Here is a 12,369-nt window from a genome sequence, read left to right as displayed (position 1 = left end):
TGCATCTCTATTTCGGTAAGATATAGATTCAGGCCTCCATGTTTGAATGCAGGACAAATTTAAAATAAAAGAATTCCTTGTGCTTGTAACTTATATGTGACTATTTACAAACAGAACTATACACTTAGTTTTAAACTAAATATGAACAAAGCTGTGGAAGTAATACATTTAAAATTAACCATGTTAATTTAATTTGAAGAGGAGAGAAAAATCGATTGCCTGGAGAAACAAATTCAATTCACAACTGGCTTCCCTTAGACGGAAGCACCAACTCAGTATTTAAAGAAATGTGGCTCACACCTGTAATCCCAGCAGTTTGGAAGGCCAAGGCAGGAGGATCGCTTGAGGCCAGGAGCTCACCACCAGCCTGGGCGACACAGTGAGACCACTGTCCCTGTTAAAAAAAATAATAATAAAAAATAAAAAATGAAAGAAAAGAAAAAGAAACCAGCAGATTTTAAAATAAACACAAAATGATTTTGACATCTTTTTGCTATAATTTGGGGCTTTAGTCTATTACTCTGAAATTTTCAACAAAGCACTTTATATCTCCTGATATTCTTTTGGAAGGTTTGGAGAAATCAGACTGAGATGAACAAGAAGTTGAATAGATATTAAACTGTTTCAAACAACTATTCCTAAGTGGTGGTAATTCATAAGTGAATGAGAATCTAGCAATGCTTCTCCTTTGCCCAGATCTGTTTACTTTTTATCATTAGAAACTTTTTAAACATTGCTAAATTTAGTCTTTCTATACCTTCTTCTCCTCAATACCACCTAGTTCTGTAATCCTGAACCTCAGAAGGTGATAAACGATGAAATTTCATAAATGATGAAATTCCTCTGAGTAAAGGCCACACACCACCACACCAAGACTAAGAATTTCACTATCTATGTTTGGAACAGAGAAAAGAGGTGTGAGAGTTCAGTTGTTACACGCCACTTGTTAACTCATGTATTCATTTTCTCTGCAAAGAGCATTTGGCACCTGGCACCTACTTTGGTCCAGACACTGCTCAGGAAGTTCACATAGAACAGCAAACAAAACAGACCAAAGTCTCTGCCTCCTGGGGCGTATGCTTTCTAAGGGATTGCATGTTCATTAAACGAGGACATGATGGAAGCTGCGTCACCTCAAACATCGCATGGCACACTATGGAAGCAAATTGGCAAGCTGAAACTATGGGTCAAATCTGATGAAAGCATAATCCTGAAAAGATTATAAATCCAAAAACATAGGTTTAAAAAGAAAAACTGCAGAGATAAAATGGGGAGAGGCCAGGTGTGGTGGTTCACACCTGTAATCCCAGCACTTTGGGAGGCCGAGTGGGTGGATCACCTGAGGTCAGGAGTTCAAGACCAGCCTGGACAACATGGTGAAACCTCGTCGCTACTAAAAATAGAAACATTAGCTGGGCATGGTGGCAGGCACCTGTAATCCCAGTTACTCAGGAGGCTGAGGCAGGAGAATTGCCTGAATCCAGGAGGTGGAGGTTGCAGTGAGCCAAGATCATGCCACTGTACTCCAGCCTGGGCAACAGAGCAAGACTCCATCTCAAAAAAAAAAAATTAAAAAAAAAAATGTGGGGAGACTGTGGTACACTACGTACACTCATGGAAAAGATTTAGGAGCTTTTGTTGACGATGAGCACAATACAAATTGATACTGAGATGTGGGTTCCCCTGACATGAAAACTTTTTATGCTTCCTCTGAAGCAGGAAGCGTAAATCTTACCTAACTCTTCTCTTGTCATCAGTGCACTCACAAGTGTCATCTGTGTTTTGGTACCACGTATCATATCTCTAACATAGAGAGGTTGGATGGTGAGCCAAGTGAAAATATTTTCTTTCGAGAGAGGGTCTCTCTCCGTCACCCAGGCTGGAGTGCAGTTGTGTAATCTCAGATCACTGCAGCCTTGACCTCCCCAGGCTCAGGTGATCCTCCCATCTCAGCTCCCCAGTTTGCTGGGGCTACACGTGCCACCATGCCCTGCTAATTCTGTTTCATTTTTTGTAGAGATATGGTCTCACCATATTGCCAGGGTTGGTCTTGAACCCCTGGACTCAAGTGACCCTCCTGCCTGGGCCTCCCAGAATGCTGGGATTATAGACATGAGCCACCGCACCCAGCCTGAAAATATTTTCATACAGCATTCATATGGAATTGGAATTAGATTCCTTCTGTGAGATTCGAGATTGCTGAACTTGGTGGGATTAAGTGCTAGAAGTTATGGAAGAGCCAGATTTAGCAGTGAACATTCCGATAGCTGTGTCCACAAATTAAGTGGGCTGATTGTTGAACATCCCCAGAGGATGTCCAAGCAGATGTCAGGATTATTATGGGGAAAGTTATTCACTGGGTCGGGGGTTAGACTAAATGAGGCAAAAGGACCCTGGCCACTTCCAAGAATCTGTGAGTTTCAATGCAAAAATGTACCACAATGAGATGAATCTTTCAGGAATGATAGAGACATGACATTTTGGATACAAAATGTCATCTCCTGATTTTCCTTTGCAGATGGCATCTTATTTTGGATATACCATTGTCGTATCAGATGTTAACAGTGATGGGTAAGTTTATAGACCTCTCTCATATACAATACATTACATTCATCCATAAAGATATTATATTTTCCCTTCACAAAATACATCCTTCCTTACTGCCTCAACAAGATAGAGGCTTTCTTGTTCTCAACTTTTTTGGTTCAGGACAAGAAGATGCATCTATTAAATAATTCTCTGTCATCCGATTTTGTCCTTACGGAGATTTTCCACATTTGCTGCTTCGAGAAGACGACTATTTTATTTCGTTTTATTTTTAATTTTATAAAGTCTTCAGTCATTCAAAATTCATACCCATTGAGAACATTCATCTATCTCTCTTCACTCCTAGAATTTTCACCTAGCATGTGATATATTCATAAAACATTTGCACATAAATGGATTTTTTAATTGCTTTAAAAATGTACTGTACTAGAACAGCCATGGAGAAGATGAAATTGTTATTTTTCAGATTACAGTAGTAAATTACAGTTGAACATGGACCAAACAGCACGGTGAATTTTGGTTGTGTTTAAGTCATTACTTCAAAAATAAATTATGATTAAATACCCCTTTGATTCACTAAAAGGACCTGACAGGTAAATTAATGAATTATTAAATTAAAAACCATTGGATTGAGATGTATCGATTATCCACCCAAAAATATTATTGGATCACCCACCATGTTCCAGGCTTTGTTCTTGGTGCCCAGAATACACAGGTGAGTAAGACAGATGGGGTCTCTCAGGGATCTCACATTTTCACAGAAAGCAAATATCTGAAGAATACTTACTTTGTTCTAGGCAATGGGCTAAGCACTTTAGCTATACTTATGCTAGGTATTTTCTGTGACCTTCATATAGCTTCATACAATCAATGGACTTTATATTAATTGTGTCATGGCATTTGACTGGAGATAAATTTCATACCTTTTGTACCTGTTGGGAAATATCTTTCTATTTTTCTTTCATTGAACATAAACTTCTCAAGCATCTAACAGGCACTGTTCTAGGTGCAGAGAAATCCATAACTTCATGAAGATTATAGTAGGGTTAGGAAGTTTGGTGCTACAGACAAAAATTAAATGAGTAAAGAGTATGTTAGATGGTTATAAGTACTATGGAGACAACGAAAACAAAAGGGCCGAAAGCAACCAAGCAGATGAATACATAAACAAACTCTGGTACATCCTGATAATTCAGTTTTATTCAGTGCTAAAAAAAAAATGAGCTATCAGGCCATGAAAACACACAGAGGGGCTGGGTGCGGTGGCTCACGCCTGTAATCCCAGCCCTTTGGGAGGCCGAGGCAGGTGGATCACCTGAGGTCAGGAGGTCGACGCCAGCCTGGCCAATGTGGTGAAACCTCGTCTCTACTAAAAATACAAAAGTAGCTGGCTGTGGGTGGGTGCGCTTGTAATGGTGGCAGGTGCCTGTAATCCCAGCTACTTGAGAGGCTGAGGTAGGATAATCCCTTAAACCCGGGAGGCAGAGGTTGCAGTGAGCCGACATGACACCATTGCACTCCAGCCTGGGCAATAGAGCGAGACTCTGTCTCAAACAAAAAGAAGAAGAAAATAAAAAGAAAACACACAAAGGAACTTTAATTGCATATTGCTAAGTGAAAGATGCCAGTCTGAAAGATCTACATTCTATATGATTCCAACTCTATGACATTCTGGAAGAGGCAACACTATGGCATCAGGAACAAGGCAGTGTTTCCCAGGGGTTCTGATGGAGGGAGTTATGAACAGATGAAGAACAGGATTTTTAGGGCAGTGAAATGACTCTGTATGATACAATAATAGTGGATATGTGTCCTTATATATTTATTAAAACCCATAGAAGATTTGATACCGAGTGAATTCAATGTAAACCATGGCCTTTGGTTGATAATGACATATGAATGTAGGCTTATTGATTGGAATGAATGTGCCCCTCTGATGTGATGGTGTGGGAGGTTGCAGGTTAGGGAGAGGGTAATGGGAGAACTCTGTACTTTCTGCTCAAATTTGCTTTGAATCTAAACAATCTAAAACTGCTCTAAAAAATAAAGTCTATTAATTAAACTTGTTCAAATAGAGAGGAGAGATAGGGAGTATTTGAAGGGATACAATCCCCAACTGGGTAGATCATGAAGGTCTCAGGATTAAGATTCCAGCTAAGGAAACACCTAAGGGAGGTGAGGACCAGCCATGGTGATCTAAGAGGGAGGGAGGAAGGAGTGTTCCCCGTGGAAGAGCGAAAAGTGTGTATTCCCTGAGGCGGGAGCTCCAGGCATATTCAAGAACCAGCGCAGAGCTATGGAGCCTGAACCCTGGGGAGCTGGATCATGAAGGTGTGCAGGTCACTGCATTTACTCCAAACTGCCACACACAGTGCCACACACAGTGCCACTGCCATGGACTAGAACAAGTCCATTTCCAAGAAGGCTACAACGTCCTGTGAGCCATGGGGATTCCAGGTGAGCAGTACCAGCTCAGGCTTCGTTGTTATCAGCTGTGCTCTGTCTACCAGCTCTAGATGGTCAGAGAGCCTTCTGGAACCCTACTACCATGCACCAGGGGAGGCAGGACAGTGGCTTGGAGGGCAGTGAAATGACTCTGTATGAGCAATAGCAGTGGAGGGAGATTGCAGTGCTTGCACTTTGCATGTATTTGGAAGTTATAGTTGAATGCCAATCTTATCCTGAAAGCAGTTAATTTAAAAATTAATTGCCTTCATCTTCAGTTATCTAAGTTTTAAAAATAAAGTGGCTATTAGGACTGTCATTCAAGATTTCCAATTTAGGTGGACTGTAATTGTAAGTCATTTGGAAAGAAAATAGCTAAAGAACTTGAAGGCCAGATGTAGCATGCCATCCAGTTTTCATAATGCTTACAAAAACAAGGTTTCTAAAAAAGCTCCAAAATCTCATCAAGAAAAAAAAGAAAAACCCCACTGTGGCCTTTCAGACACGCACAGACACAATTCTTCCCACTGACGGCCACACAACAAGCACCAGGGGCTCTTCCCCTGCTATACGGATTCACTCCACGTGTTCTCTTCCACGGGCCACTCCTGTTTTGAATCCTCAGGACTTTGCCCAAGTTTTGCCTTATGCCCCGCAGGGCACCGTCCTTCCTGGAAACATGCGCATTCTAGTCTATAGCAAAGTTTTGTGACAGTGTTTATAGTACTTTTTTTTTTTTTTGCCACGTTAAAGAAAAAAAAATTGTGGGAAAAGGACCTCATTGGCTTCCTGTTGATCAAAACAACATGGTACTAACAAACACAGAACTGTTATAAAGTAATAATTTCTTCTTTCTTGAAGTTCTTAAAAATTGCTATGCACACTATTTTTTTTACTACGTAGTATTTTCTGAATTCTTTAGACTGCGTTGAAGGATATTTCCATTAATTTACTAATGCCGTTCATAAAGGTAAAGTGCCCACAGATTCTCAGTATATCATTTGCTGTTTTTAATTACTTAAATGCTATGTAAATTCAAGGTCCTATTATATATAACTATGCTCTGGAAGTAATTGAGATTGGCCAAAGATGCCAGATAGACAACTCAAGTGAAGTCTGAAATTACAACAATGATGACATATATAATATATTTCATAGGGTTTAAAAAATCACTTGGCTACGTCATTGCTCATGGTTCAGAAGTGAGAACTTCCCCGCACACACACATTTATGGGCTTGAACCAGACTCTCCTTTCCTCAAGCTGGAGGTAGTTAAGTACATTTGTGCACAAGGCTATCTAGTGAACATTGTTGGAAAACATATATTCTTTGAAAACTAGGCAACAAAAACAAGGTCCCTAAAAGAGCTCCAAAATCTCAACATCATGAAAAAAAAAAAAAAAAAGACAGCATCAATAAGTGACCAGATAAGTTAACTGGTGGAAATTTTCCCTGATATTTTTCTATGAAGAAAAATCTCCCGGTATGATCGAGTGGACTGCAAACATTTAGACTTAACAGTTTCGTGCATGCTGGTTGATGGTTAATACTGTCAAGCCTGTGACCGTTTTGAAAATATAAACAAGCTGGGGAAATTATCTTCAGTTTCCTTAAGACTTCCAGTACTACAAACTCTGTCAATGTAAGCTTTGTTAGGAATTTCTGAACAAACTTGTTAACAACAAATGGAGATGGTATTTTTCATCTCTTGCCCCAACAAGCAAATATGTCTTTTTTTCTTATGACTTTTGAGCCTTATAATAGTTATACTACTTCAGAAATTCACTGAGTTACAACTTAATCCATTAGAACTTTCTACACTACCATTGTTTCTAACCTCTGCAGGACCAAAAGGAGCCAAATTTAAACAGATTCTTAGTGGTTAACTTGAGAATAATTTACAGAAAAATCCAATTGAAAGGAAACAGCTTAGGGAGCTATATTTTTCTGCTAGATTTAGTCCAAGTATGTTCATTCATACAGGATATATCATTATGATTCAATTAGTAGAAAACTCTAAAAGATTAAACCATAAAGAGGTTGTAAGTTAATTGCTGTAATGTAATTGAAGTGATTTAGTTCTTGCCTATCAAACAATTAGGTTGGTTTGATATTTACTATATAGTCCACTAATCTGTATTCTTTTAATAAATAACTAAATTCTGAATATTAGTCATGAGCATTAGCATGCAAAGTGTACTACTGGGAAAAAAAAAGAAACAGAAAAGTTTCTATGTTAAAGCAATACATGGCTTAGCCTGTTTTTTGTTGCTATAACTGAATACCTGAGACTGGATGATTTATAAAGAAAAGAAATGTATTTCTTACACTTCTGGAGGCCAGAAGTCCAAGGTCAAGGGGACGCATCTGGTGAGGGCTTTCTTGCTGGTGGGGACCCTCTGCAAAGTCCTGAGGTGGTGCCAGGCATCACATATCGAGGGGGGCAAGAACGTTCCAGCTCTGTATTCCATTCCTCTTCTTATAAATCCACAAGTCCCATTTTGGGGCTCCACCTTGATGGCCTTATCTAATCCTAATTACCTACTAAAAGTTTCACCTCCAAATGCCATTAATATATGCATCTGAAGATTAAGTGTCCAATACATGAAATTTGAGGGACACATTAAAAGCATAGTAACTTATGCATACTGTTGGGTTGCCTAAAACATGAACCCAGGTGTGTGATTTTTTTTTGCTGCCTTCATAGTTGTGCCTTTTCCAGAGTGTCATGCAGTTGGAATCATACATCAGGTAGCCTTTTCAGATTGGCTTCTTTAACTGAGCAATGTACATTCGAGGTTCCTCCGTGTCTTTTGATGGCTTGATAGCTCATTTCTTTTCATTGCTGAATATGATTACATTGTATGATGTACCACGATTTGCTTATCCAGTCACCTATTGAAAAGTATCTTGGTTGCTTCCAAGTTTGGGCAATTATTCTATGCACATTTTTGTGCATAGTTTTGTATGTGTATCTGTTTTAAACGCATTTGAGTAACTGCCAAGGAGTGTAATTTTGTGATTGTATGGTAAGCCTATGTTTAGCATTGTAAGAAACTGCTAGACTGTCTTCCAAAGTGGCTGTATCATTTTGTATTCCCATTAGCAATTAATTAGAGTTGTTCTACATCCTTGCCAATGTTCAGTGCCATCAGCATTTTGGATTTTAGCCATTCTAAGAGATGTGTAGTGGTATCTCATTGTGGTTTTAATTAGCAATTCCTAATGACATATTATATTGAGGGTCTTCTCATAAGCTTGCTTGCCATCTATCTTTTTTGATGAGATGTCCATTCAAATCCTTTGCCCAATTTTTTTTTTTTTTTTTTGAGACAGTCTCACTCTGCCATCCAGTGGTGCGATCTCGGCTCACTGCAACCTCTGCCTCCTGAGTTCAAGCGATTCTCCTGCCTCAGCCTCCAGAGTAGCTGGGACTACAGGCATGCAACACCATGCCCAGCTAATTTTTGTATTTTTAGTAGAGATGGGAGTTTCACCATATTGGCCAGGATGGTCTCGAACTCCTGACCTCATGATCTGACCACCTCGGCCTCCCAAAGTGCTGGGATCACAGGCATGAGCCACTGCACCTGGCCTTGCCCAATTTTTAATTGGCTTATTTTCTTATTGTATATCATGTACACATAATATTGATTGTAACAATGTACAGTATATAATATATAATAATGATGTATGTTATTCTTACATATTTTTTCTTCATGGGGTTAATTTTTAAGAATTCTTTGTACATTTTACTTTTACAATTAAATTTGTTGGAATGCCCCTAGCACCATGCATGTCTAGACACTCACTCTACCCTCACTCTACTCGGGGACGCTTGGTTTGGTTCACAACACCTGCACCTAGAGAGCCCACCTCAGGATCCCACCCAGGTCTAACGCCATCTCCTCCATGGAACCTTCCTTAGTTCCCTCAGTCTCTCCCTGGTCCAGGACACCCAGCATTAATTTCATTGTCTCATATTTTTCCCAATCTGCCTTGTTTATAGTAATATGGGTAGTCATTTAACCTCATTTGTAAGTTATTAGGGAATGAATTGGTTGACCTAATAGTCATCATTGCATTAAATCCACTTATCAAAGTACCTCAAACACAAGAAATACACAGGATGCCTTTTGATTCAGACTGAAGATAACAGATATATACCACAAGCCAGGCCAGAAATTGGAGAGAGGGTAGGTTAGAGTGATGTTGGAGTGTCATGTAGACTGCTCAGATCTTGAAGAAAGTTTCTTGTTCTCAGTAACCGTTCCCACCTCATCCCTGACTTTTGATATAAACTATATTAAAGATGTATATGAGCCACTTGATATGGAACCTGTTAATATATATTTGTAATTTATACTTATTGATTTTATGTTATTACTGTTATTGATATATCTTAATTTTTTAGATATTAATATATTGTATATTAATATAGTATTGTTTCTTGTTATATTCATATACGTGAATATATTGTTATATTCATATACGTGATTATAAGTAAATTATATTAATATTTTAATCAGTTTGCTTGGCAAACTTCAGCATATTACCTAATCTACATAGGCATTAAAGTCAAATGCAAATATATGTTCCTGCCTCAGGTCACTCTTGAGATTTTGCATCTGCCAAGGCACTGTATCTGCAGACAAACTTTAGTAGAGGCCATTAATTTAGATCAAATTATATATATATATATTTTGTTTTTTGGTTGGTGTGACTTGTAAAATTTTAAAATAGAAATTATACATTATATGTTTTTAAAAAATCAAATCACTTAGAAGGCTTATAGTGAAGTTTCCTGTTCTAGTCCTCTTCCTGCCCATCTGGCTCTGTGAAGGAAACACGCGTAACCACTTTTTAATTTTTTCTCCAGGAAGTTATATCTTTCTCTCTAAATAATTTGCTTGAATATCTCTTGAAAATTTTTTAACCTTAAAAATTACATATTAGTTTTTTGCTATAATCTATGTATTCAAAGAATTTAAATTTTTATTTGGGCTGAAAAGTTGTTTGCTACCTTTCTAGCCAGCTTGATACACCTCTCTAATCTCTGTTTTATTTAAATTGAGCTAACAAAAGGAAAGGGAAGGACAAAATTGATTTTAAACATTACTGCATAAAAACTGAATAATTTAAATGTATAGTTATATTAATTGCAGACAAACTTTAATCTATTTTTACAAAAAGCTATTTTATTCTTTCTCGATAACGTTTTCTTTGTGCAAGTACAGTTTCTGGAAATGCACTAAAAAGCTGAAAATGGTGAAATATCTGTGGTTTTCTTAAAGTAGACATTTTTAGCATAGCTAAAACGTTCAGTGTGATAATTTAACAACTCTTATTTTCTTACAGCATTCGATTCCATAGACATAACAAAGCAGCGAAAGCAATCTGATGATTGTAAAATAACCCTCAGAAAAGGAAAAATACCAATGGAAATTTACTAGTCTAGTTGATTACAAATAACCCAAAGTGACTCTCCTCTCTGCCAGCATGCTGAGCTGCTTTCTTTGTTCCTTACAGACTGGATGATGTCCTGGTTGGGGCACCTCTCTTTATGGAACGTGAATTTGAGAGCAACCCCAGAGAAGTAGGGCAAATCTACCTGTATTTGCAAGTGAGCTCTCTCCTCTTCAGAGACCCCCAGATCCTCACTGGCACTGAGACATTTGGCAGATTCGGTAGTGCTATGGCGCACTTAGGAGACCTGAACCAAGATGGATACAATGGTAATTTAAACCAAAGCATGGAAGTCATTTATGTGTCATCACCACTGCATAAAGGAGACCATGCCTGTTTTATTCAGTATGGCGTGTGTGGGTACACTTATTATTACTGATCTTTAATAAACTATCACATATCTCAAGCCAGCTTTATGTTTATACATTTTGACTAATATAAATATTACATGGAAATTTCCTTTCTCACCTTTCTGAAAATTTTTATTTCAAATCTCACAAGATTACAATGCAACACAGAGGGAAAAATCTGTAATATAATTTGTTTCAATCCTAAATTTAGTATAATTCATCTCCTTGTAGAAGACACATTCAGTTATCAGAAACATCAGAAAAACCTCATTATGCAATGTCAAAACCATACGACCTCAGAGCTCAGTCTTCAGAGCTCCAGGTAATGGTCTGAGGGTGTTACTGCATTTTGAAAACCTCTAAATGAATTTTAAGAGACATTGGAAGGCCACAGGCACTCCAGGTTACAATAAAAATAAGTACATTTAGGTTTCTGCAAACTTCAAAATAACATCTCAAATGTTCGACTTTAGCCTTCTCTGCTTATAAGTGCTGTTTACTTGCAGAAATATTTCTTATTCAGTTTTAAGAATTAAAACTTTAAAGCCAAAGTTAATACAAAAATAGTCATTGCTCTGACATCCAAGCAATTTTCTCACATTTGATGTTGGCTGTCCTGTAATAGCTCTCAGTAGAGGCAGGAATTATTTTTAAAATTGATGTTTGGATTTGGTGACTTAAAGATAACTAGGAAACCTTCTATATGTCAAGACAAATAAATACATGTTGATATATTAGCAAGTATCCTGACTTCTGATTAGCCTACATGGGTTATATATAGGTTATGCTGAATTTTAATTGGCATGTAAGCTTCACATTAGTTTCAATATTTGCAACAAAGCAGCATTAAACTCGTAGCTTAGGCTTGTAGTTCTTTAGGTCAGAATTTATGAAACCCCTCCAAGTACCCTCTCCTCAGAAAAACACACCTTCACACAAAAGTTTGCATACATTTTCAGGACCTTTAAGTTAAGAACCGAGTATAGTGAATTTCTTGATTGAACTCGAGGAAGTAACAGGAACTTGCTATAACAAAGTAGCCTTGGAAGTATTCACATCAGATTAGTATTCATTAGTATATCTGGCAAATGTTACTGTACTCTTATGCATTCTTTGAAAAAAGTTCTCAGCAACATATGGTTAGTAAATTTTAAAGTACCATAAAACAAAGTACATGTAAAAAGCTTGTGGTTCCAGGGAAATTTTTTAAAGGCAAGCTTACCTTTAAGTGACTTGCTGCTCTGTAAAGCTGCTCTATTCCTGATCACCCAAGTAAAATAAACAGTGCTAAATTATCTATGGAGTTGTCTTTTAAAATCGTATTTTCTTCTATTTGTCTTTTCTCTCAAACTTTTAATAGTATTTTTAAAAGATAAAAGCAGCATTCTACATGACATAAAGGGAGGTCCTAGCTTCTCTGAGCTTTGGTGTCCTGAGTATACAAAGTAGGTAAAATAATGTCAAATTCACTGAGAGTAAACAGGGGGATGGGAGTCAAGGCACTGACTTAGAGAAAGTTAAGAAAGTGTCGAAAGTGTTCCTTTTCACCTGACACAGGACA

General features: G+C 37.8%; 1 protein-coding gene across 1 annotated transcript in view; it reads left to right on the top strand.

The window, feature by feature from the left end:
• Positions 1–12,369, top strand: part of ITGA8 (integrin subunit alpha 8) — a 204,543-nt gene that overhangs the window by 62,159 nt on the left and 130,015 nt on the right. Inside the window, exons 11-12 of the mRNA XM_032163020.2 lie at positions 2,519–2,571; positions 10,522–10,727. Of these exons, the coding sequence (XP_032018911.1) occupies positions 2,519–2,571; positions 10,522–10,727 (259 nt within the window). The remainder of the gene's footprint in view (positions 1–2,518; positions 2,572–10,521; positions 10,728–12,369) is intronic.

Source organism: Hylobates moloch, unplaced genomic scaffold, assembly GCF_009828535.3.
Source record: "Hylobates moloch isolate HMO894 unplaced genomic scaffold, HMol_V3 SCAFFOLD_2, whole genome shotgun sequence".
Taxonomy (NCBI): domain Eukaryota; kingdom Metazoa; phylum Chordata; class Mammalia; order Primates; family Hylobatidae; genus Hylobates; species Hylobates moloch.
Note: the sequence above shows the minus strand (reverse complement) of the source record. Positions and strands in the feature narration are given on the sequence as shown.